Below are 23,652 nucleotides of genomic sequence, written 5' to 3'. Positions count from 1 at the left end.
TAACACTTCAGAAGACATCTTCTCCCCAGTCCCTCTCAGCTTTTCAGACCCAGGAGTAGACACAAACATCAGGAGACCCTCTTTCAGTCTATCCCAGCAAGTTTGCAAAGTTATAGCCCTGACTTCTGCCATCAGCACAGCCATCTGGCAGCAGTTCAGAAGAGCAGAGGTAATTTCTCCTGTACCAGCCCCATAACAGATCCCAAAACTACAGTCCCAGACAGTAAGACAGGATAGTGGGTCTATCCTTCAGGCCAAGCTAAGGTGGTAAACAGATGTCTCCAAGTTTTCAGCCTGAGGGTGCAAAACTGAAAACAGAATGCAAAATGCCATTTGACCTTGCTTGTATTTTAAAGTCCCTCTGCAATCTTAATGGCAGCAGAAACCCCCTTGCATACCGGGCAAGATCCCAGGTGGCTCACAGTGAGAGGGTGCTAAGCCCCATCTCTTGACAGCATTTCTGCTCTTACTGCAGTAATTCCTGGGTGAATGTCCAAGAATAACCCTTCCCTAGGACTGTGGGGTGTTCTTAGAAAGGAAGGTAGAGAGTGGGAGGGAAATTGTGTAACCTGTTTCCCTTATCATTCAGTCCTTCCCTGTGTCTGCAAGTCAAAAGTCACAGCCTGGGCATGAAGCAGCAAACTGTGTTTGATCAAGCAGCTCACAAATTAGAAATACTGTCAGAGAGACAGAGATTTAGGCAATCATTAGCAGTCCAAAATGCAGCAAGGCAGAGGGGGCAGAAAACCAAAAAAGATCCTTTGCAGGTTGCCACTTGCTTCATCCTGCTACCACAAGCCAGCTGGGAAAACTCCTGTGACTCAAAGCCCCCCTTTCAAACATTTACTAAGCATTCCCTTTGCTGAATTGGATTCAAGAACAAATACCTCATAGGCACTTTCAGAAAAAAAAAAAGAGACAGAAGATGCTGCAGAGGAAATATTACTTCCCTTCAAGACCTGATGCAACCTACACCACATTGCTCAGTTCACAGGGAGCAATTATGAAAGCCTTCATTCACCTCCCTGGACAACTTTGTGTTCTGCTTGCACACACAGATGTGCCATTCCCTTCTCCCTCCCTCCTGCAGGAGCGTTAGAGAATGCATTCATTACCTTTGGTGTCATGTTGTTGGTGATGCAGAAGGACAAGTGTTGCAAGATGCTCTCCATGCTGTGGTACTGCTGCTGGCGGGTGGTGCGAAGGTACTTCTGCAAAGCTCTTGCCATGGAGGGGAAGATGGCCTGGGCTGCTTCTCGGGGGTCCATCATCTCTCCTGGAGCTTTCTGCTGTTCCTCTGTCTGGAGGCGTTTGATGTGAGTGAAAGCCTCTTCTACTGCAACCACGAGCCTGCAGCAAAAAAAATCAGGACAGCAAGAGTCATAACAAGAAGTAGGATGGGTCTGTGGTTAAGGCAGAGCCTGGGAGTCAGGATTTACAAGCCTCCTATTCCCACCTGCCATCAAGTCGCTGCCTGCTACCAATTTACACAAAATCTTCTCTACTGACAGTCTGAGGGGTAGACAGCAGCTTTTCCTTCCTTGCCCAAGCTGTCCAGCAACTGAGGGCCATAAACCAGGATTAAGACTGCAAAGCCCTGAGACTGCATTTGGTTCTGCCAGCACAGCACAAACATCAGCTACGTGACTCAAACAAGACACAGCTGCCCTTACGTTTAATGTGCGTCTGAGTACAGCGGTCTCAGCAGCACACAGGGCTGCAGCACGAAGCACAGGACAGGCAAGCACTTGGGGGGAGGCTGACCACACCCCAGTGTCACCCAGGACACAATCTGCTCCGAGACGCTCTGTGCTCACAAGCTGCACCAGCTGGGTGCAGAACTCGTGCTGCCCAATGCCTGCCCTGCACCCCTCCACTGAACAGCAAGGGTGAAAACACTCCTCCATCTTCACTCCTAACACTGAGGGTAAAGACATCCTCTGCAAACCACTCCTGTGTTGGCACAGGTGAGCAAATATGAAGCCCACACCATAAAAGGGGAACAGGTGTCTTATGACACTCATTACTTCGTACTGGGCTAACTTGCAAGTGAGGGGCTACACTGCAGCTAGTGAGGAAAAAACAATCATGGAAAAGCCACCTAACAGAACTCTTTGACCCCTTCAGACAGGACTTGTTTTATACTTAATTTCCTCTCAAGTCACCAATGACTGTCCACAATGATCTCAATATCCAATGTATCTTAAAGCTGGCGCAGCTGCCTCATCACAAGCAGAGGTACAGCATATTGCATTCAGACTGCACAAGAGGAACAGCACTAGAAATCCTGACATTTGCCCATTTTGTTTAATATGACATGGGGGAGGTGGGAGTGAAAATCAGTTTTAAACTCCTGGCCTGAAACATCTGGCCTTATTTAGTGGCTGATGGTTTCCCTCTGACTAAGCAGTTGTTCTAACCAAACTCAGCAAGCACAGGAGATGTGCCCAAGTTAGGATGCTACACTTCACAGAAGGGCAAGTTTAAGTTCCTATTGCTCTGAGTCTAGAAGAGGGCCTAAAAGACAGAGGCTACAGAGCACAGGTCAGACTGAAGCAGGCAAGGAGGGGACATAGTGCCAGCACTTTCCCAGTGAAACAAACTGCCAAAAGAAAACTCAAAACAAGTCAACTCCTTCCAGTTATGACACATTCCTTCCAAACAAACCTCAGTTCAGGGGAGCCTGCCTCAAACTGTTAGGTATGCTAACTACAGACTGCAATTAGGCTTCTGAGCAAACAGAGGCACTGTCTCAGGTCATCTCAACAAAGCATCACCTCTGCAGCCTAAGCATGACTGACAGAAGACATATCTATGTTTCAAAATAAAATGTAACTGCTTGTGGTCAAGTCTTTCCTCCTCAATTCATTGAAAGCCAGTCAAACTGTCCCTCTGACTAGCCTGCAAACACAAATATTCTCCTCACCTATGAATAAGCAACACCAAGCACTCCACTGATCCTGTCCCTGGATTACTTCAGCTGACAAACCTGGGCATGAAGAGAATAATGGGATTTCCTACAGCAAGTAACTACAGATTTGTCAAGCACTGGACTGTTCCCTAATCCGTGACACTGCATTAGCTTATCTGCCTCATATACACGAGCTCAGCTGCATGCATGTTCTGCCAATAATTCCAGCTGCAAGGCGCCACTGTCCCTTACGCATCTGTGTTTCATAAGCTCCCTCCCTGTGACAGATTTACAGCCAGCCCTCCATGGTGGGTTGGGGGCACCCTCCAGGCTCAGCAAGCCCCACGTGGCCAAGCCTCATAGCAGTACCCGGGACAGGGTGGCTTTACCTGGCCCGGCGTTTCTTCACGCGGCGCTCATGGTCGGCCTCCTCGTAGTAGAGCTCGTTGTGACTGGAGTCCCTGCGCCGGGCGGCGGCCGCAATCATGGCCCGGGACTGCCCCGACGCGTTGTTACCTGGGCCTGCGGGGGCAAGGACGGGCACAGAGGAGACAAAGGCGGTGTCAGTGGCACAGGGCTGGGCTGGGACAGATCAGCACCCCACGGCAGCTGTCACTGTGCTCTGGGGCTCCAGCCTTCCCAGCCAACGCTATAAACCCCTCCCTGGTCTTCAGGAGCTCCAGTAGAAACCCTGTAAGGCAGCACAGGCTTAGAGAGGGCGTTCTGGCACGTGGACAAGGGAAGTTAGTTGGGATGGAGGGTCTCACACAATATACACAAAGGCAGAGTGAGGTGAACATGCCAAGGATGCAACTTACCCCCCATTATATATGCTTTCAGTTTGAAGGCAAGGGCAGCTGGAGCATATCACATTTCAGGATCAAGACAGTATGAGAGCACAAAAAGTGAGAAGTTGGAAAGAGGAGAGAGACAAACACAATAACATAATGAGACATGGAGATGAATAAATGAAAGCCAAACTCCAGACAGTTACTCACAGGAAGGGGAAACAGGATGCAGGGGACAGCAGGGTCCTTTAGACAAAGCGCAGGGTTTCCCAGAAGGGCAGATGCTGTCAGAGCAGCAGTCCCACAATAGGGTAAGGTGGGGTAGCTTCTCATGGCACTCTGAGCAGCATCTGCCATTAGAACTTCTGCTGCTCTTAACAGATCCTTAACAGGGAAGTTGCAATCTGCTCTGGAACACCCAGTCAGTCCACAGAGCTGTCTACTACAAGACCTTAACTAGTGACCTTAAAATACAGTTCTAGGTTCTTCAACTCTCCCATGAAGCCCTCAGCTCTGGCTTTTCAGGTAGGGAGAGGAAAAAGGTTGCCCCAGAAGAGTTTACAAACTCTACTATCCAGATAGAGGGCAGAGGTGGGTCTACCCAGAGCTAAGTGGTAGTCTAGGACTAACTCCAAGCCACCAAAGGCTGATTTGTGCCAAACTGCTCTGGCCCACACCCTCAGCTGGCAGTGGTTAAGGCAAATCAATTGCACAGACACGCTCAAAATTATTCTGCTCAAGCAAGGGCAACTCTTTTAAATTTTTTTTTCCTAAAAAGCCCAAACCAGATTCCAAGACAGAAGCCTGAAACTCAGCTGTGGGAAGAATAAACACTCACACAAATAGCTCCTTAGGAGTCTAAACATTTCAGACTTTGTCTGACAGCCCTGAAATGGAGGATATGACTCAAGGGAGACACTAGCTCCCAAATTTGGGTTGCATCTGTAATTTGCCTCATTGACTACACCTGGCAATGAAAATCCTGGTTTTGAAGGTGAACCTCCCCACTCTGCATAAGAGAGATTACAGCAATATGTTTTCCTTCCTAGCTGCTGCAGTACCAAATACAAAAGCTATCAACAAATTAGGCTGCCTTAATAGCATTACTGTCTCTTTACAAGAAGGGTATAAGAGATTGTCAGGCTGCCAGGGTAAGCTGCAGCCAGAACTACACTCTGCTTTGTAAGATGGATGGAATCTTCTTAAGGACATGCTTCTAAGCCTGAGATTCCCATGTCCACAAAGGCAGCAGCATTGCACACAGAACAGCCCAGGCAACTGGTACTACCCCAGAAGGGGAGGCAGGAGTTTCCAGGCCCTGGCAGGGTCACAAGCTTGACACTTGGAAAGGCTGCCAGCCACATCTGCAGCTTGCTTCTGGTTCCTTCTCTTCTAAGGAAGCCTAATGAGCTAGCAGCTTCTGAGCCATTCACACTACCAGACTGACAGTCTTTTCTCTGAGCTTGGGAGTCGCACTGTCCCAGCAGGTGCTGCAGGAAAAGAGAGCATGCCAACTCCTGAAGAGATGCTGCAGTGCAGGGGAAGACCAGCCAGCAATCAGAATGGCACACCCTGGGGTCTGAATAGTGTGCAGACACCTGTGGCATCAGGAGGCCCTCACCTTCCCTACACCAGGCCTCATTGAGAGCAAGCAGCTGGAATGAATGATTTCCCCTCTAGAAAAACACAGAGCATTTCTGTTTGCATGTCTGATTGCTTCCCCTCTACAACACAATGCAACCAAGAGCAGCACTCCATCAGCAAAGGACACATGATGGGCAACCTGTCCTTCCCCTTCCCTCACTTCTCCCTTCCTCTGTCAGGATGGGAATATCTCACTGTAAGGATCTAAACCTCCAATTAATGTTATGGACTCAGGAGTGCTGCATGAGGTTGGAGAAGCCTTTAGTTTTTAAAACTCACCAAAAATGAAAAAAAAACAAACAAACCAAAAAGGAAAATGAAAACAAAATATTCCACACCCATAAGGCACTGAAACTTTGTTGAAAGCAAAACAATCACATCTCATGTTTTTCAATATGATAGATAATTCTTCATATTTCAGTCTCCACACCATGCACACAGAGCTACCTTGCCCAGCTAAGTCCCTTCAGTCTCCTCTTCCCAGCTCTCAAAGCCTTTCAATACTAATAAATTCATGGGCAGGACATGCCTTTACCACATTCTGTCACACAACTTCAGCCATCCTTCACCATACAAGCTTTGCTACTCAACTTTGACTCTTCTAAAGGAATGTGCACTTCTATGAAGGCTGCTGGGCACACCTCGCTTAACAAGCATGGCTTTCACCATAGGGTTTAAGAGTATCAAATTATTAAGTCCAGTTTTCACTGCTTTGAGCATCCATATATCCACTCATCCATCAGCTTTTTTAAAGCCCCAAAGCTTGAAAACGGTTTGTAGAAGGCAAAGCTCAATGGGAATCATTATCTGTGTTTAAATTTCCATGGCCACGGGTGAGCCAGGCTCATTTAGTGCTGAGGCTGCAGGCTGATGAGCATCACTTTCATCAGCCACTGCTGCTTATACCGTGGCTCCACTTTCCTGAAGGCTGCATGTGAAAGCTGCACAATAAACGACTGGGGAACTCATTTAAATTAAAAGTTGTGTTTATTGTACTATCACAACTAAGGAGATGACCCAAGGGTGACAAAAAGCAGAGGTTGCTTGAAAAAAGCAGCGGTGCTGAAAAGTATCAAGCCACATGACAATTAAGCCCGACCCAAAATGTGGCCATTTCACCTGGCAAAGACAAAAGCCTTATTGTGGGCTAAACACATCTGTAAAGTCATCTGGAACTGGCAAACTCAGCACTGCTAGGAAGATTTCCAGCAGGAGACAAGGACTTGGCAAAGCAAAAAGGTAAGAATGTGTGCATAACAAAGCATAAAGCAAATACAGCCCTTCCCCATCCCACCCAGTCTCAGAGACCACATTTTACCTCACCTACCATCAACATTGTAGACTTTTAGGCCAGCCATATGCTTGGCTGCTCGGGATTTGGAGGCTGTTAACAAGGCTGGGTTGTAGACTGTGAAATCTCGGTAGTAATTTTCCAGAACCACCAATGCAGCTCGTTGGATGCTGGGTAAAGAAAAAACAAAATAAGACAAATCCCCTCAGACTGAAATAAGCTCTCTTGTTTCCATAAAAATATAAAATAAAAAAAAAAAAAAAAGGAAGAATAGTGATATTACTCGGAACAGAGCTGTCACACCTACAGGACCGTGCAATACACAGAACATTACTCTCTCTAGGACCTGAAATTTCATTTGCGATTCAAGATAAGTACCTCTGCCCTCAGCTCAATAGGAGGATGTCAGGAAATCCCTAAACAAGGGCAGCACATAAAGTGAAGCAATAGGCTGCCTGCAGCACGGGAAATTACAGAACCAGAGCTCAGCGCACCTCGGCAGTACACTCCCTGTGCTGCAGAGACCTTGCTCATGCTGAAGACCAGAACACCACACGGGTTTTGCTGCAGCTGGCCAGCCTGGATGGAGGCACTAGCTCAGGATGGATGCTTTTCCCTCCGAGTCACTGCCAGCCACACCTCCCCAGACCTCCTCCATCCCAGCACCGACAAGAGTGTGATCTCTTGAGCTTTCACAGCAAGATAAGATCGCTGCCTGAGGAGTATGACGGGATTACCTCAGTATTGCTTGTTAAATCCCTGGCTAGGGACAGAATGAGGAGCAGTGACACTCCCTCCATCCCTTTGAAGGGATGCCTCTACATAAAATGATGACACATGGGAGCAAAACAAACACACGCGCCAGCAGCAGGAAAGGCTCAACCCAGAGGTATCTTCCTTTGCGATCATTTTGACAACGGAGAGAGATGTCTGTAGGCACTGTTACCAACAAACAGGGCGGCACTTCAAAACAAGCCTGAGCTCTGGTGTTTAAAAATGCGGGAATAGGACACAGCTCTCTCCATGCTGCTCTGGCTCTGTGCCTCAGCATGGCACTGGCACTCTCAGCACAAATCACCGAGATCACCCATTCAGCCAACGGGAGTTTGCCAAGGACCCACACTAAAAATAATTTTTCTGCGTTCAAAATTGAAGTGTAACTGCCAACACATTTGTTGCCAGTTAATTGGAAAAGTCACGCTTACCAACAAGGCCTCTCCAAAGGAAAGCAAAAAAGTATTCTCACACATGTTATAACACAGGAAGAAAACATTACAAGGAGAGTAACGTGGGAAAATAAGACATTAACAAATTAAGCTCTAAATTCAGTGCTCGGCACTGCCACAGATTCCGCGTGTGTTCCCGGAGGAGCAATTTAAATTTTCCTGTGCTTTGTGCTAATATTAAGCTTCTGCATCACACCTAAGTAATTTAAACACACACACACACGCCCCACCATCCTCACCCTACAGCTGCCACACTCCCACTGATCAGTGAATTAAGCAAAGATGCCAGCCCATTCAAGAGATTCTGAGAAAGAAGAATAAACCCAGACTTGTTCACTGAGTAGCTTCATCAGTCAGTATTACGGCACATCACCATTCATTTGCCGTGTACCTTTGAGATGATGAATTTAGCTTTTGAAGCAAATTCCATCCTTATAATTGTGTGGAGGGATCCAGCTAGAGCATCTTAAAGAAAGAAGCTTTACTTTTCAGGTGCCACTCCTTTGTATTTCTTCACCTTACATTTGGTAAAAGCAACTCCACTCATGCACTCAGCTACCGATTTGTGAGAGCCACCAGTTAACTAAGGAAACAATTTTCCTTTTATAAAGTAGTACAGACTGACCCACTGACAGACACATGCAGATGCTGAGACAGAACAGGTGAAGCTGCTTTATTTCTCCCTGCGATGCTTCTGGTTTCTACTGTGAATTTGCTGCAGTCTATAAATAAAATTTCATAAAAGTAATCATGTGGCAGCAGCACATATTCCCCCTTCTGACTGCATTCAAACATGATCCAGTTTTTCCATCTCTGCTTCCCAGGAAGATAAAATTCCATAGTTTCATCACAAAACACAATGTCTGGAAAACTAGGGCCAACTCACAACAGGAAGATAAAAATGAGCAGAGTTATTCTCTGTTAATACACTGTACTCATTTCAAACGACACTGGAACTTCCATCCCAGCAGTGGGAAATGTTTGAGAGCTCCACTGACCCAATTGCTCTATTAGGACAAAACACAATGCATCACAGAAGAGAATAATTTATTTTCATACATACACATTTTCCCCACCGACAGCATTATCATCAGGACGCCAGCTTTCCCCACCTAACATCCCTTCCATCCCCTCACTAAATAACCCTCCCCAGCAATTCATTGGCACGGGCACTCAAAATCCAAACACAACAAAGCTTTTACATTGCAGCAAGCAACGATTATTGCCCTGAAAATTAAAGCCCAGGTATTTGTTGCTGATGCAAATCCAGTATAGGCTCAATCCCACACATGAGATACCCCAGTCACACAGAGGAGTCTGCTCTCTGGAAGAGAAATGTAATAAACATCAGTTTCCTGAATTTCTACCAGCCCATTTCTGTCTCCCATGTAGTCCATCCTAAGTGCGGCAGGTTAGGAAGACAGCTTCAATTACAACTCTTCAAATTCTCTGTTACAGGGAAAAAAAAAAGTAGAATTAGAAGCTGCAACAAGTAAATTAAAAGGGTCACAATGATTTGCAAAAGCAAGGAAAAGGCTGAATCAGAGCCTCCTGGGCTGTGTTGCTCAACCTCTTCACCCACATCAAGGGGAAGCCTCACCCTGCCTGGCGCAGGACAGCCAGCCCTGCCTGCCCCACACGGCTGCTGCAGAGCAACAAGAACCTGTGCCCCGACCCGGCACAGCACCCCGGGCATGGCAGGAGGGCACCCAAGGCTCTCCTGCAACACCACACACCAGCAGGAGGGCAACCAACCGCAGGCATGGCAGCACCCAGAGGAGCTTTGGGCTTTCCATGAAGGGCAGACACTCTGCTGCCCTGCGAGCAAGGTGAAGTGGCTGCAGGAAGCCGCCTCTCCAGCCACTCGGCAGCTCCAGCAGGAATTGGAAACTGTCGGCCTTCCTGGAGGCCACGTCTGGAGAGGTGGCTTCCTTGCAGCGCTGTCTCGGGAAGAGTTCAGCACCATGTCGGTCACTGCATTCATTCACCCCGCGTTTCAGCGAGCTGGGCCGAGGCTTGCCTTTTGTTCAGCGCTTTGAAAGAATGGGGAGGGGCAGGAAGAGAACGAACAGAAAGTTTCGATATTTAATCGTCCGTATGAAAGAGGTCAGAGTGAGGATTGTTCTCACGTCCCACTGAGAGGGTCTGGCAGCCCAGCATATTTCAGGCATTGTAGCAAACTACCAGAACGCAGAAAAAGCTTATCACAGAAACACAGAAATTATCATAGAAAGGCTTGGGTTGGAAGGGACCTTAAAGATCATCTAATTCTATCTCCACCCCCGCCATGGGCAGAGTACAGAAATCAGGACACAAAAAGTATTCCCATGGAACAGTTCAGATTCAAAACTTATGGCACAAGAGGAAAACGTCTTGCACAACCCAGCAGCCTGCTGGAAACACAGTTTTCCTCGCAGGCAGTGCCAGTGAGGCTCTAGGCTTTGTTGCTCTGCATTTTGTGCAGCTGGGGGGTTGCTTGTTTCTAACGATTAGTTTCACTCCCCTGGAGAAGGCCATGTCACAGCATGCTGCAAAGAGGGAAAGCAAACAAGCAGACCCAGCAGAAGCACACAGTACCCCAGTGGCATTTGGCAGCAGAGAAATGCAGGGTCCTTTACTAACAGTAACAAATTAACTTTTACAGGGCATCCAAGGAAGTGGAGGACGGGACTATGTGACACAAAGGTAGCAACTATTTTTTTCCTCTCAAAAGGGTAAGTTAGGAGCAGTTTTGCCTGAGTACTTGCCTGTACAAAAGATTAGAATATTTGCAGTCTTGCCATACTCTGCGCCTCAGAGGCCACTCAGTATTTGCCTTCTGTGACACAACTACACCAACACTGAAATTGGCTTTTCTTAGTGTATTTCTAGGAAAACAGGCCAGTACTATACTGAAGCAAAGCACAAGGAAAGAAGCCTGTTTATATCATCAAAATACTGGCTTTGGACACTGGTGGTTTCTAGGAAAAGGGGTTTGAGTTTTATGAAATGGTGGAAAGAGCTGGCAAAAATAAAAAATAAGGAGAGAAAAAAAGATTAAAAATTGAAGCCACACCTCTATGCACCTGTCACTCACATGGTTTTAGCAGTTTTGTGCTTTCCTGCTAACCTAGAAATGTAGCCTGTCATGGTACTACACCAAACATCAGCAGACACTGAGAATCATCGAAGGCAGAGGAGTGCCCCACACTTTTGCAACAGATCTATGTACACATCCAGAAAGAGCTGAGCTGTTCTACCACAGTATTCTTGCTATGGATGCAGATCTTGCAGCATCAGGATTTAGAGTGAGCCACACACACCTAAAATACACAGGGATAGTCAGAGGTTTGATGACTGCTGTGCTAATTGAGCACTGAGGAAGCCTGGGGTTATTTAATCAAATGGTTCCCAGCACTGACTCCTCTCCTCCAAACAACATTTTAACATTCCTCAAAACAGGCACAGTATCAAAACAATCCAAGGTCTCTGGGCCCATTAAACACTTGCCACAGCCAATTGGGAAGTCTGGCACCTCAAAGAAAAGCTAAGAAAAGATTCCACAACACAGCCTTCCAAGGAGAGCCAGCTTTGCCTTACCAGATGTCTCCAGCCTACAATTACACCCAGCTTGCCTACTGCAAGAGATACTGAGGTCTCCTGAGGCACTGAGCTGCCCATCCACAGCATTTTGTAGTCTCTAGCAGTGCTGTCAGCTCACACCCAACAGGCTCAGAGGGCTGCTCTGCCTTCCCTTGCTGTACAATCACATCTCCCTCCCAGAAAACTCCTTTTTTTTCCTTTCTCATACACTTTTGCCAGAGTACAGAGCTAGGGCTCAAGTTCCTGATCCTTCACCGTGTTGGACTGTTTACCCAGAGCAAAGTCAAAAAAATGAGAAATAAAACTGGAAACAGACAATTTAAATCAAAATGCTTCCCACACCAGTATCCTTGCTGAAGACAATTACAGAAGGGATTGCCACCATCCTCTATGCAGACTTGCCTCCCTGCTCTGCCTGTCATAGCTACAGGTGAGGCCAGCACAGGCTGCCCAGATAGGTGACCCTGGGCAGTGCTGCCACACCAAGAGCCGGCAAGATGCAAGGGATTTGGTACTCTCTGCCCTTCCTGAGCAACACCTTGGAGCAAGGCTCCCAAGAAGACGAAGGTCACGCAGAAGCACTTTGTAGTGCTGGCAGAAGCACAAATGCTTCGGCTACAGTTTCGTCCTCTCCAGTAAACGGAGCCTGAGTCAGATCTCAGCAGAGATGCCATACAACAATGCCAAGACAAGGAACTTCTCCAGCAGCTGTGGCCAAACAAGCAGAGCAGAAAAATGCCTTTTGATCATTGTAACTTACAAGAGCATTTCAGTTCGGTACAGTCAAGAGAACAGGACTGCAGCTCCTAGGAAAAGGAAAACCACATTTTCTTGTCAGACAACCACAACTGAGATCTCCACTTGGCTAAGGCAGGCAAGCACAATCCTTGCCCTCCCTGGAACAGACACTAGGCAACCAGGACAAAGCAGATTTGATCTACATACCAAACTTCTGGCATTTGGTGAGGTAGGGAAAAGAATTTGCAAGGTCAAATCTTTATCAAGGAAGGGAAGAAAACCTCATCATAGTAGCAGGTTGTCAGTCTGATGGCAGCAGAGCTGCTGCCCCCAAGGAAGCGAACATCCATCCGTTAATGGTGTAATTTATATGGAACCCAAACACACACCAGGTTTGCCCCAGTTTTGCAGTGACCCATCTCGATGTTTTCTCTCCCCTTACAGCCTTTTTTAACAATGTGGAAGGAAAAGGACAGGAATTTAAAATGTGTCCCCATCTATATCCAGCACTGGACATCTGAACAACACATGATTGCTGTAAATTTGAGGAAAGCACCAGTCGAGTTTCTAACCACAGATCTTCCCTTTTCTGCCCTGTGCAGTCCAAGACACGTTACTCTCCAACAAACATTATAAGTCTCATTTTTTGCAAGACAAAAAATCAGAATCAACACAACAGCTGAGCAATACAATAGTTCACTGCTGATGTAGAAAGGATTTCAACACAGAAATTTTCTGAATGAAAGAGAGGAGTAGAATTCATTCTCAGGTTGGGTTTTCAGTTTGTTTTCCTCAAACCTCGAAAGCAGCCTTTTTCACCAGTACAGGTGAAAAAGAAAAAGATACTGCAAGTCTACTACTAACTTTGCTGTTACATTTGAATGTTTTTGTTTTGAAGATAAAGTGTGAGTATTTTTAAAAACTAGGATTTTACAGGAAGGTATGACCAAACTTGAGGGCTGGGGGAAAATCAACGCCTTTACCTCATACAAACCAAACAAGCTACCTACTTAAGCCTTCCTGAGGAATCCTATAAAGGCAATCCCCAGGCCATCACTAAAAAGATGCTGCTGTAGAACTACAGAGCACAAAGTTTTAGCCAGTAGCTATAAAACCCCAGTAAACCCAAAGGCATGCTCCCACTGCAGTTCTCCTAAGAGAGGAAGCCTTTTACCTCAGGAAGTTAACTGGTCTTTAGGGTACCAGCACACAGCCTGAATGTTTTCCCCAGTCACCTTTATTGGTAGAACCTCAAAACTAGACGAATGTTTTCCCAACAGCTGCACTGCCCTTCCTTTCACTTCCAACAGCTGAAGGTGGCAGCTAGCATAACAAACTAGGAAAAAACCCCAGAACACTATTGGTAATATGTAGTGAGTAGGAGGAAGAGGAGGAGAGCACAGTCCTCTCACTCAAGGAGTGGTCCAGAAGGTCCAATAAATATGATTTGCCAGAAAAGAACAATCACTGTGTTGAGGTCAGATGCTGTGACAGCGCCACACTTCTCTTCCTCAGTAACACCGTGAACATCTCGTTGCACAGTATGCAGTGCCAGGGGACACAAAGATCATAACGACACTTGTTACATCCAACACCATATTCAACAGACAGGAAATGAAATAAGCTGTAAAAGTCTAACCTGAGTTTTAGAAATAATGGAGGTTCTGGAGCACCAGAAGAGCTTCCTATGGAAAGCACAGGACTCTCTTTGGAAAAAAAACCAAGATTTAATCCCTTGCTGAGACTAAGTTTCTTGCCAGGTTCCCTGTATACAATTCTAGGAAGCTTTACTGCAACAGGTCAGCCTAGGTAACTGGAAAGGTTCCCTTCCAGCCCTTCACAGAACAGCAAAGGGAGTTTAACATGTAGCAAAAACATGGCCCCAGTTGCCTCAACTCATCCATGGAGATGGATGTGTGAGTGTACAACAAGAGCAGCTTCAGGAGCTGCATCTGAAAGAGCAGCTTGTGAAAGCCTGAACATGTGGTGCAACAAACTTCTCCCTCAGAAGACTGAGGAACCCAGATGCCAGGAGAGCAGGCTCCAAAGCAAACTGCCCACATCCTCTTAAGCCAAGACCACCTCTCCAAGGGGAGCAGTGTGTGTGGGGAGCTGTTGTCAAGCACCTACCATGCAGTTACCTAGCAGAACCATTAAATCCAGATGGCATAGCTCATGGATTAGCCAAGGCACGACAGCATCTTTCAGGCACTCACAGCTTGGGCTGCATTTCAGCCAGTTCCTCAGATACCAACAGCCACATGCAGATGCCCCAAGAGCTCTCAAACTAGACACCCGCTTCCCTTTGATGCCATACAACACATTCAAACAGGCAAAGGCACTACCTTCTCATCAAACAGAAAGAGAACACTTGCTCCAGGGTCTGCTGCAACACAGACAAGAAACATGAGAGACAAAGGAGCTGCCTGTGCCCTGCCACGTATCTGCCATGTCCCAGACACCTGCAGTGAACCAAAACAACACCTGGCCAGACATCTACACCTCAAGCCCCACCCAGCACCCTCAGGAGCCACCAGTAGTTTAACTGGACCTGGAGAGCAGCAGCTACTGGATCCAGGAGCTAGAGCTCAGAAAGGGGTCTTCCCAAGGGCACTGCTAGCACACCAAACATTTGTCTCCATGATATGGTTTTGCCAGGTGGCAGGGGTATCATCCAGGGAGCTAATGAGAATACTATCTTGCTTATTCATGAGGAAAAAAAAAAAAAAAAAACCACAAGCAAACCACCAGCTATTGTCTGCTCACACTAAAGTAAAGCCAAAACTGTGAAAGGCTTTCTTCATCTATTGAGCAAGTGGGCTGTTTGGGAAGGAAAGCAGTGAGAGAAGAACACAAAGGGGACAACTTAAATGAAAAGGTGATGGCAAGAAGCTGCTGCTAAGCCTTCCGCACAAACCTGCACAGCGCAGTAGACATAGGCACCCCAGAAATACATGGGTGTTGACAAAGAAGGGACAAGTTGGCTTCCCCAGGCACTGTGGGTGTTGCATCCAGCTGCCAAGAGTCCAAAGGGATCCACTTGTCCACACCCAATTTGACACAGACCCATGACCAATTTGAGAGAGTCAGGGACACTGCTAAAGTCAATCTTACAGTCCGAATTTGCACAGCTGAGCAGATTACTGAGGCCAATGAGCCCTGTGGAAGGAGACCTGCATGACTCAAGATAATAATTTACAACGTCCAGTCTCACAGCTGGAGATATGACTATAAACCAAATCCACTGAAGTAAACTGCCATCCATTTGTGCACCATGTCCAGCTCTGAATCTTCAAGGACATGACCTGAGGTGCTCCAGACCAATCCTTCATGCTTGGGCCAAGGCTGGTCCCCTGTAGGTCAGATGGATCAGGGAGGAGAAATAAGGTCTTGGGGGCTCTCCTTTCCCCAATGCTCAGCAGAGGAGCAAACGTGCAGAGACGTTGTGCCCCACCAAGGAGGGCTCCTGCAGACTGCAGGAATCTATGGGGCTTGATGGGATTCATGCAATACTCCTCAAAGACCTGGCTGATGTAATCACAAAGCCTCTCAAGGATTTTTGAGCAGTCATTGTCCTGATTTTCAAGAAAGGCAAGAAGGAGGATCCCAGATACTACAGACCTGTCAGTGTCACTTTAGTGCCCGGTAAAGTGATGAACATTATTCTGGGAGATATTGAAAAACACCTGAAAGTCTGATGACAACACAGTCATCACTCACAGGCAGCACAGCTTCCTGAGAGGAAAGTCCTTCTTATCAAACCCCATTTCCTTTCATGACAAGGTAACCCAGCTACTTGATCAAGGGAAGCCAGCTGGTGTAACCTTTTTGGATTTCAGTAAAGCTTTTGATACTGTCTCTCATAGGATCCTACTGGACAAGATGTCTAGCATTCAGCTGGATAAACACATCATGTGATGGGTGAGCAGCTGGATCAGGCACAAAGGGTTACAGTCAATGGTGTGACATCAGACTGGAGACCTGTCATTAATGGGGTTCTACAGGGCTCCATCCTCAGCCTTGTGCTCTTCAACATCTTCATAAATGCCTTGGACACAGGACTAGAAGGGATATTAAGCAATCCTGTAGATGATAAAAAGCTGGGAGGAACAAATGATGCCCTTGAAGGCATGGAGGCCCTGGAGAGAGACCTGGACAAATTACAGGACTGGGCAATTACCAACCATGTTAAGTTCAACAAGGGAAAGGGACAGATCCTGCACGTGGGATGGGGCAATTCTGGATGTACAGACAGACTGGGAAATGAGATGCTGGACAGCAGTGCCACAGAAAGAGACCTGGGGGTCCTGGTCAATGACAAGCTGAATGTCAGTCTGCGGCCATGAGAAAATTCTATCCAGCATCTTTCCCTCAGCTCCACCAAACCTTTCCTCTGCCACCACAAGCCTTTGGAAACATTAAACACCACAAGCGTAGTTAAGGAGACTGCAGAAATTAAGCTGAGCAAAATAATCCCAGTAGAAAAATACACACACAAACTACACAGCTACAAGGATAGATAAAAAAGATATAAATTACCAGTTCCCCAATTCCACCACTGCATTGCTGTGAAACTAGACAATATTTCTTTGGGAGGGGTGAGGAAGGATCAGGCTGCTGACAGGATTTTTTTCTGCAGCACCATTAGCTTAAGAAGCGATGCGGAACTATGATCAAACATTTATGCAATTGAGGGTGTACCGAATATTTCTGAGGGAGGTGTAACCTCTTTCAAAAGCTTCTACACACTTCAGGTTGTATTTAGGATTTAGAGACTTTCAAACAATTCAGGGGGACAGAACAATACCACAGTGTGCTTTACCTTCTGAACACAGGAGTTCGGAGCAAGTTAACAAGCTTACCCTGCATGCAAGGGTGAGTTGAGACAGGCACTCAGTGCAGACACAAGGGATGAAATACCAGACACCCCCCAAGCCCTGAGTTACAGGGCACCCTTCAGCTTCCAGCTCAAGCCTGTGTCCTGCTCAAGCACCCAGGAATCCTGCAGAAGTTGGGAACATATGGGACCTGGATTACCATTTCCAGTTCCTGGGAGCAGCGTAATCCACGACAGTGATGCATTTCCTCTTCCCAGCATACACACATGCTATGCCTCTGATTAGTCTGAGCCTCAAATGAAAAAAAAGTATATGCAGGAACTGGCAGGTACGGCAAGAAGATTGTAAGACAAGATAATTTAAAGCCACTGTTAATGCTTCAAATAAGGCCAGTCTTTAGCTAAGGAATTCTTCAAGCTATATGAATAGTGATGAAGTAACTAAGGGTGGGGCTTTTTGTTAGTAGTTTTTTTGAGGGTGGGAGAAGGGGTTAGCTGCTAATTTAGGGTGTTTCTTTTAAGTCAAGGCTAACAAGTACTGCTTTAATTCCAAGGAAATAACAAAGGGTTCAAAGCTTCTACTGGCAGTGAAACTCCAATGCTGTAATAGGACTTTACATTTAGATGCTGCAGCCATGAAACATCAGCATTCAGCTCTTGATCTTACAGCTGCCTGGTTGGATGCTCTCACAGGAAAGAGGACCATCTTTTTTTATTCCCAGGTGGGGATGGGATTAATGTGGCAGGACTTTGAATGAGGCTGTCTTTTGAGTCAATAGGGCAGCTTTAACTTGTTCTAGGGTTCCTCTAAAAACACCTGGAATGTTGTTCTGCATGCCAACACAGACAGGCCTGAAGAGGCAGCATCCATGTTAGCCACTAGCAGACCTTTGCACAGAGAGAGGTATCAGCTCTCAAACTACAGCCCAGTCTTCCCTGCACAGCATCCCTCCACCACACAGCATCCCTCACAAAGTTCCACCCCAGCAAGCTTTGCACAAGCAAGAGCCACCTGATTTTATTATAACCAGCACTCAGCAACCCTATGAACAACACTGGGGCCACACAGACATGACCTGCAGCTCCAAGCTCAGAGAAAAAATCCAGCCCCAGCAAGGATGCAGATAACCCTCTACCAGGACTAGAGGAATGCAATCCAGAGTCAGCAGCCTGAAGCTCCAAACCACAGCCAAGGTCCTTACTTTTGTGCCAGAAATCTGTTTTCCTGTCAGCCAGGGAATAGCTTTCCCCACATTGTCAGCTGATATCCCCACTTGACCTACACTGAACAAAAAGAAATTTAAGCACTGAAGTTCATTTAAGCATGTACTGGAGGGGCAATCAAGTTTTAAGTGAAAATATTGCCTTCCATTTTATAGCCATTAATATATAATTAAAAAAAAATTCTATTACTACCACATAGCTCCCTATTAACTTTTCCTTACTTCTTCAGAGTAGAGTCAGGAATTACTTTCCATATTTATTGGACTTCACTTGTGCTATATGAGAACAGTAAATTCGCAGTTCCTTGTCCTCTTAGCAAAACGTGAGCCTCCTCTTTTCCTCCAAAGGGCACACAGCTTACTTCTTTGCAGAATATTTGTATTTCATCATTTACCACAAGAAACAGACCGTCAAAGGTTGAGTGGGTGGAATTTTTTCTGCAGCATTCGAAGATAAAAGTACCTTCATGGCTACAAAATTTGTTCGGCAGCTTAGGGAGGCCATCTGTCTCTGTGGGTGGTACACAGGCACTACAGAGGGCACGGACAGCAGTGGAACAGAAATTCCACTAAAAACCCCCTAAGAACAGGGTAGGCTGGAGCGCATACCGTTCTTGGACTTCTGGGCAGTGTTGATTTTGAAAGCTAAACCAACAAGAAAGGAAACCTCTGCAGATGAACCCAATGGCATTTCCTCCACACCATCTCTTTCAGAAAGACGAGCAGCTCCTCACCAGGGAGCAAGTAACACTGTACTGGCCATGTGGGCTAATAATTGACAGCGGGCACTTCACCTGCAAGTAGGCTTGTAAACTTTTAAAGTATTAAGTATTCCAAAAATGCAAGACTGCTCCAGGGTATAACAGTCAGCCTGCACCACTTGCCCTTGCTGCCTGGTGTATCTGCAGGAGCACAAATAAGACTGGTACCTGGCCTGGTGTCTGGTGCACTCAGCTCACGCTCCTCCGGGTGAGGAGGAGAGGAGAGATGGTGTGTGCACAGAACGTGCTGGGGGTGATCAGGGATCAAGATCAAGGAAGGGAGGAGAGAAGGGTAGAAAGATGTGGGCACTTCAGCTCCCCCAGGTTTCTCCCTTTTATCAAAAAGGAGGAGCAGTTCCATATGAAACCCATATGTAAAATATGGATACTGAGGAAAACATGCTCCTTTCAGAAAAGCACACCCTCCATGGCTTCAGAGACAGATTTTACCACATCAGAAACTCCCAGAAAAGTTGTGCATGTTGTCAATACTTCCAGTCCATCCTAGACTTCCCCTCACCTCTAATGAGGAGTACCTGGCATTCCTGGAGCTTGCTGTTCACTTTTGTCACCAACAAGCAGCCTCTTAATGAGGTGTTGCTCTGACCCATGTCATAAGTCCTAGCTGAACTTTGCTGGCAATGCGCCCCTTGCACCACCAAACAGACCCTTGTAAAACAGAACAAGGTACCATTCCCATAACTCATCTGGAACATCAAAGGAGACTGCTCCCTACTCAGCAGGGAACAGCGCTTTTTTTTTTTTTTTTTTTTTTTCCCCAGAGGCTACTGGAAAATTTCCTTCTGCAATTCCAAGGGTACCCTCCTGGCCAGAGCAATCATGTCTCTGCAGCACCATCCTCCAGAGGTGAGGCAGCAGACACAGAGGGGGAAAGCATGGCCTGTGACTAAAAATGGTTAAGATTGTGGCTGAAAAGCTCTTCCTATATAGGTCATTATCAGTTCATCCACAAGTCAGAGCTTTCTTCCCTATTTATTCCATGACTACTTCTTGGCATGGGGTGTTTGAAAGGTGCTCAACTGCCCACTATGAACGAAGTTCAGCACCTTCAGGACTGGGAGCATGGAAAAGCAGCCCAGATGAGCTGAAAGAAGTTGCAGAGATGATGAGTTGCAAAGAGGTGGTTGTAAACGCAGTTTTGTGAAGTGCTGCTGGAGAGACACTGGGGGCGGGGGGTCACAAGTCTGACACCTCTCAGTGCCAAAGAAGCTGCTCTGGAGGAGACCCCTCAGTTTCCCCAGGAGCTTCACACTTGAAGATGCAATTAACACCCATTTAGCTGCCTATCCCAGAACTTCTTGGGAGGGGAGACTGATCAATGCTTGTGTTCATCCCGTTTGGTGATAGGTAGGAGAAAATCACACAAATGGGCACCAGGACACCTGTACAGATTTCAGGACAGGGAAAATATATTCAAGAACAAGGCTAATTTCACACAGGCCAGAGGCTCCAGCAATAGAGCTGGTCTGCAAAGTCTGTGTAATGTGCTGTTCTAGCAAGTTCCTGTAATCAAAGCAGCAGGACAGTTAATAATATGTTTTGCTAAAGAACAAGGTAAAAATTCATCAGCTCAATCTGTTTCATCAGCATGCATTATTACAGAAGATGGTGAGGTTGAAGAAACCCCAAGGAGAAAGGAGGGTCAGTGTAATTCCTCAGGTCCCTGGGAACAAAGAGCAAACAAACTGCACACAGGGGAGAAGGAAAAGACTGGCGTGTCTCCAGCAGGATTTAGCTCGGCAGGTAGAGTACTGCACTATGGTGCATCAATGCTTGTCCTGCAGTCCCTTCTGACTGCCCTACTGGAAACAGAAATATCCCAGACGTGTATGTGTGGGCTCAGTCCTTCAACAGAAACCAGCAAGATTTCAGCAGCTCTTGCTCAGGAAAGAGATCAACTTCCTAAGCCCATGGTTACAACCATGCTAGAAACCAAGGTGTCTATATTCCATGGAAGCTTTCCTTTTGAGGAGTAAGATTTTAAAACAGCATAAGTATTGACATAACTCCAGACAAGTTGACAAGACTCAAGACAAGACTCTAGTTCAATAGCTGACCTCGTGCTCTTCATTAGCACCCTTGATATGGGGAGATATACTTGAGCAACAAGATCAGATGTCAAGGCTTACAAATGCAAGCTGGAATATGGAGAAGCCTATTCCCACTCCTTAGCCCTCCACACACTCCCTCAGTCGTGAACAAAGAACCAGTGGCACCAAGGAATGCCTGACAAGAGAGCACTCATCAGATTAATCAGTAAATACTGACAACCTAGAGATCAGCTTTATAAGCAACAGGTCCAACAAACACCCAAAGCAGCTGGGAGACAGACTAAATGTAATCCCCTTCCACAGAACATGTCTGCATCTCCTTTCTTTTGTGAGTGTGTGCAAGCCACCAGGTCCCTCAGTAAGGTACTGATAATTTCTGCAGGGAAGGTACTGGGTTTTCAGAGACAGGTACTTGTTTTGAGTAAGCAGCTGTTCCGCTTATTTTTAAACCATAGTTTAATTTCATTTTTAAACCACAGTTCAGCAAACACCCATGCAAATGGAGATGGATAACAGGGATACAGGGAATGTTCAAGTACACTTTTACCATACAGAACTGCTATTTCTGAGTACCAAGCTTCTCTTAATTAGATTGACAAGAGAACACTGACCAGCTCACAGCCATCTGCAAAACTTGCATCCTGATTCCAAAGGTGTCACAGGCTTCCCTACCAGCTTTCTAGCCACCTTCATAAAGGCAAGCCCACACCAGAAAGGACAATGTCCTGGTTTTCTCCAGGATTGCGTTAATTTTCTTCCTAGTAAACTGATGTTTGGGTTGTTGCTAAGCACTGCTTACTCTAAGTCAAGGACTTTTCATTTTCCCATGCTCTGCCATTCAGTGATGAATTGCACAAGAAGCTGGGAGGGAGCACAGCCAGGACAGCTGACCCAAACTGGCCAATGGGATATTCCACACCACAGAACATCATGCTCAGTGCATCAACTGAGGACAGCTGGCCAGGAGCCACCAATCACTGTCTGGGAATGGGCTGAGCATCAGTCAGTGGGTGAAGCGCAACTGCATTGAGCATCACTTGCCTTCCTTGGGTTTTATTCCCTCTCTCTCCCCTCTTCATTACAATTAATATTATCAATGTTATAATAATTAGTATTATATTTTACATTAATTAAAATATTAAACTGTTTTCATCTTAACCCACAGATTTTTACCTTTTTTCTGATTCTCATCCCCATCCTACAGAGTGAGGTGTGAGTGAGGGGTTGCGTGGTACTCACCTGCCAGCTGGGGTAAACCATGACAGACAGAAAAGAAGACTGAAACTCCAACTCCTTTAAACAGCCCAACACAAGATAAACTATCACAGCTCTGCTCCTCATATACCTGCTGCAAGGATGAGCAGAAGGGAGGAGAAGGACCCACTCTCAAACATTTCTAAGAAACCAAGACTAACTACACTGCAGCCCAACTTTCAGTCTATGTGAAAGATCAGTAATTACTACATGTATTACAAGACATTCATTTTCTTGAGCTGTCTAGACTAGTAAAGCTCTAGGGTGGGAAAGAGTATTTACGGGATAGGAAGGCAGTATGGTTAGCACCCTAACTACAGGAAAGGAGGGATTTCTCCAGCAAGATCCTTCCTACACAGTTTCTGAGCCATAAAGACAATACCAAACTCTGGATGATAAATGTCATCAACATCCCTGTTTATAGGGAAAAACTGCAAGGGAAGCAAGGGAAGCTGCAAATCCAAGCCTCCACTCGCAAAAGTATCAGCCTTTCAACTGAAAAGTTACCTACTGTTGTGCTCCCCCACCTTGGGTTCCCTTTCTTGTTGCTTTCAAAGTCTCATCACCATTCCCACCCAAGCTCCTGCATTTTCCCAGGCTTGGCCTTGCCTGCATCTCTGCTGCTCCCTGTTCTTTACCCACACATACCACCAGAAAGCATTTGCCCTGTGTGGCAACCCTTCCTACCAGGAGCAGCAGAGCAGTCAGTGAGCTGAGACTTGGCACCACACTCATCGAGACTCCTATTTAATTTTTACCTCCCCCCTCCAAGCTCCTGAATTGATGCCAAAGGGAACGTTCCTTTTGGCAGTCAAGTCTCCCAGAAGAAAAGTTATAGCCAAAGTGCTGGGGGTGGGACCAAGACAGCCTATTAATAGGCAGATTATAATATGAATTTGGGGAACTAGTCCCAAATATGCTTACCCTCCTGGACCTAGGGCTCTCAGGGGTGGAGTGGAATACCTAACTCAGCACTTTCAACTTCTTTACTGCATCTGGAGCCAAGGAGGGTGGAAAATCCTGTCTGTACCCTGCCTTGCAAAAACACGGTTTGCCAGAAGGGCGGCTGAGCTATTGTTTTCTTCCCTTCTCCCCCAGAAAACAAGTTGTTCTCAATTTACATAGCAGCTCCCTCTGCCTCACCAGAAAAGACCTAGAATTTAAAAGCTTCCATCTTGGATTAAAAAGGGTGATATTCAACAATTTTGCTGAGAAGAAAAAAACTCAGAACTACTCCAAGAAGCAACACTGAATAACATAAGATGTCTCAAGTCCCTTCTCGCCACCAGTTTCTCCAGAGCACACTAGACTGATGAGGAAGACAG

General features: G+C 46.4%; 1 protein-coding gene across 1 annotated transcript in view; it reads right to left on the bottom strand.

The window, feature by feature from the left end:
• Window positions 1-23,652, bottom strand: part of VANGL1 (VANGL planar cell polarity protein 1) — a 45,770-nt gene that overhangs the window by 5,855 nt on the left and 16,263 nt on the right. The window contains exons 5-7 of the mRNA XM_053934281.1: window positions 6,671-6,804; window positions 3,301-3,433; window positions 1,116-1,350 (exon numbers count right to left, since the gene is read on the bottom strand). Coding sequence (XP_053790256.1) covers window positions 1,116-1,350; window positions 3,301-3,433; window positions 6,671-6,804 — 502 coding nt within the window. The remainder of the gene's footprint in view (window positions 1-1,115; window positions 1,351-3,300; window positions 3,434-6,670; window positions 6,805-23,652) is intronic.

The sequence above is a fragment of the Vidua chalybeata genome, chromosome 2, assembly GCF_026979565.1.
Source record: "Vidua chalybeata isolate OUT-0048 chromosome 2, bVidCha1 merged haplotype, whole genome shotgun sequence".
Taxonomy (NCBI): Eukaryota; Metazoa; Chordata; class Aves; order Passeriformes; family Viduidae; genus Vidua; species Vidua chalybeata.
The sequence above is the reverse complement of the archived record's forward strand: the minus strand, read 5'-3'. Positions and strand labels throughout refer to the sequence as shown.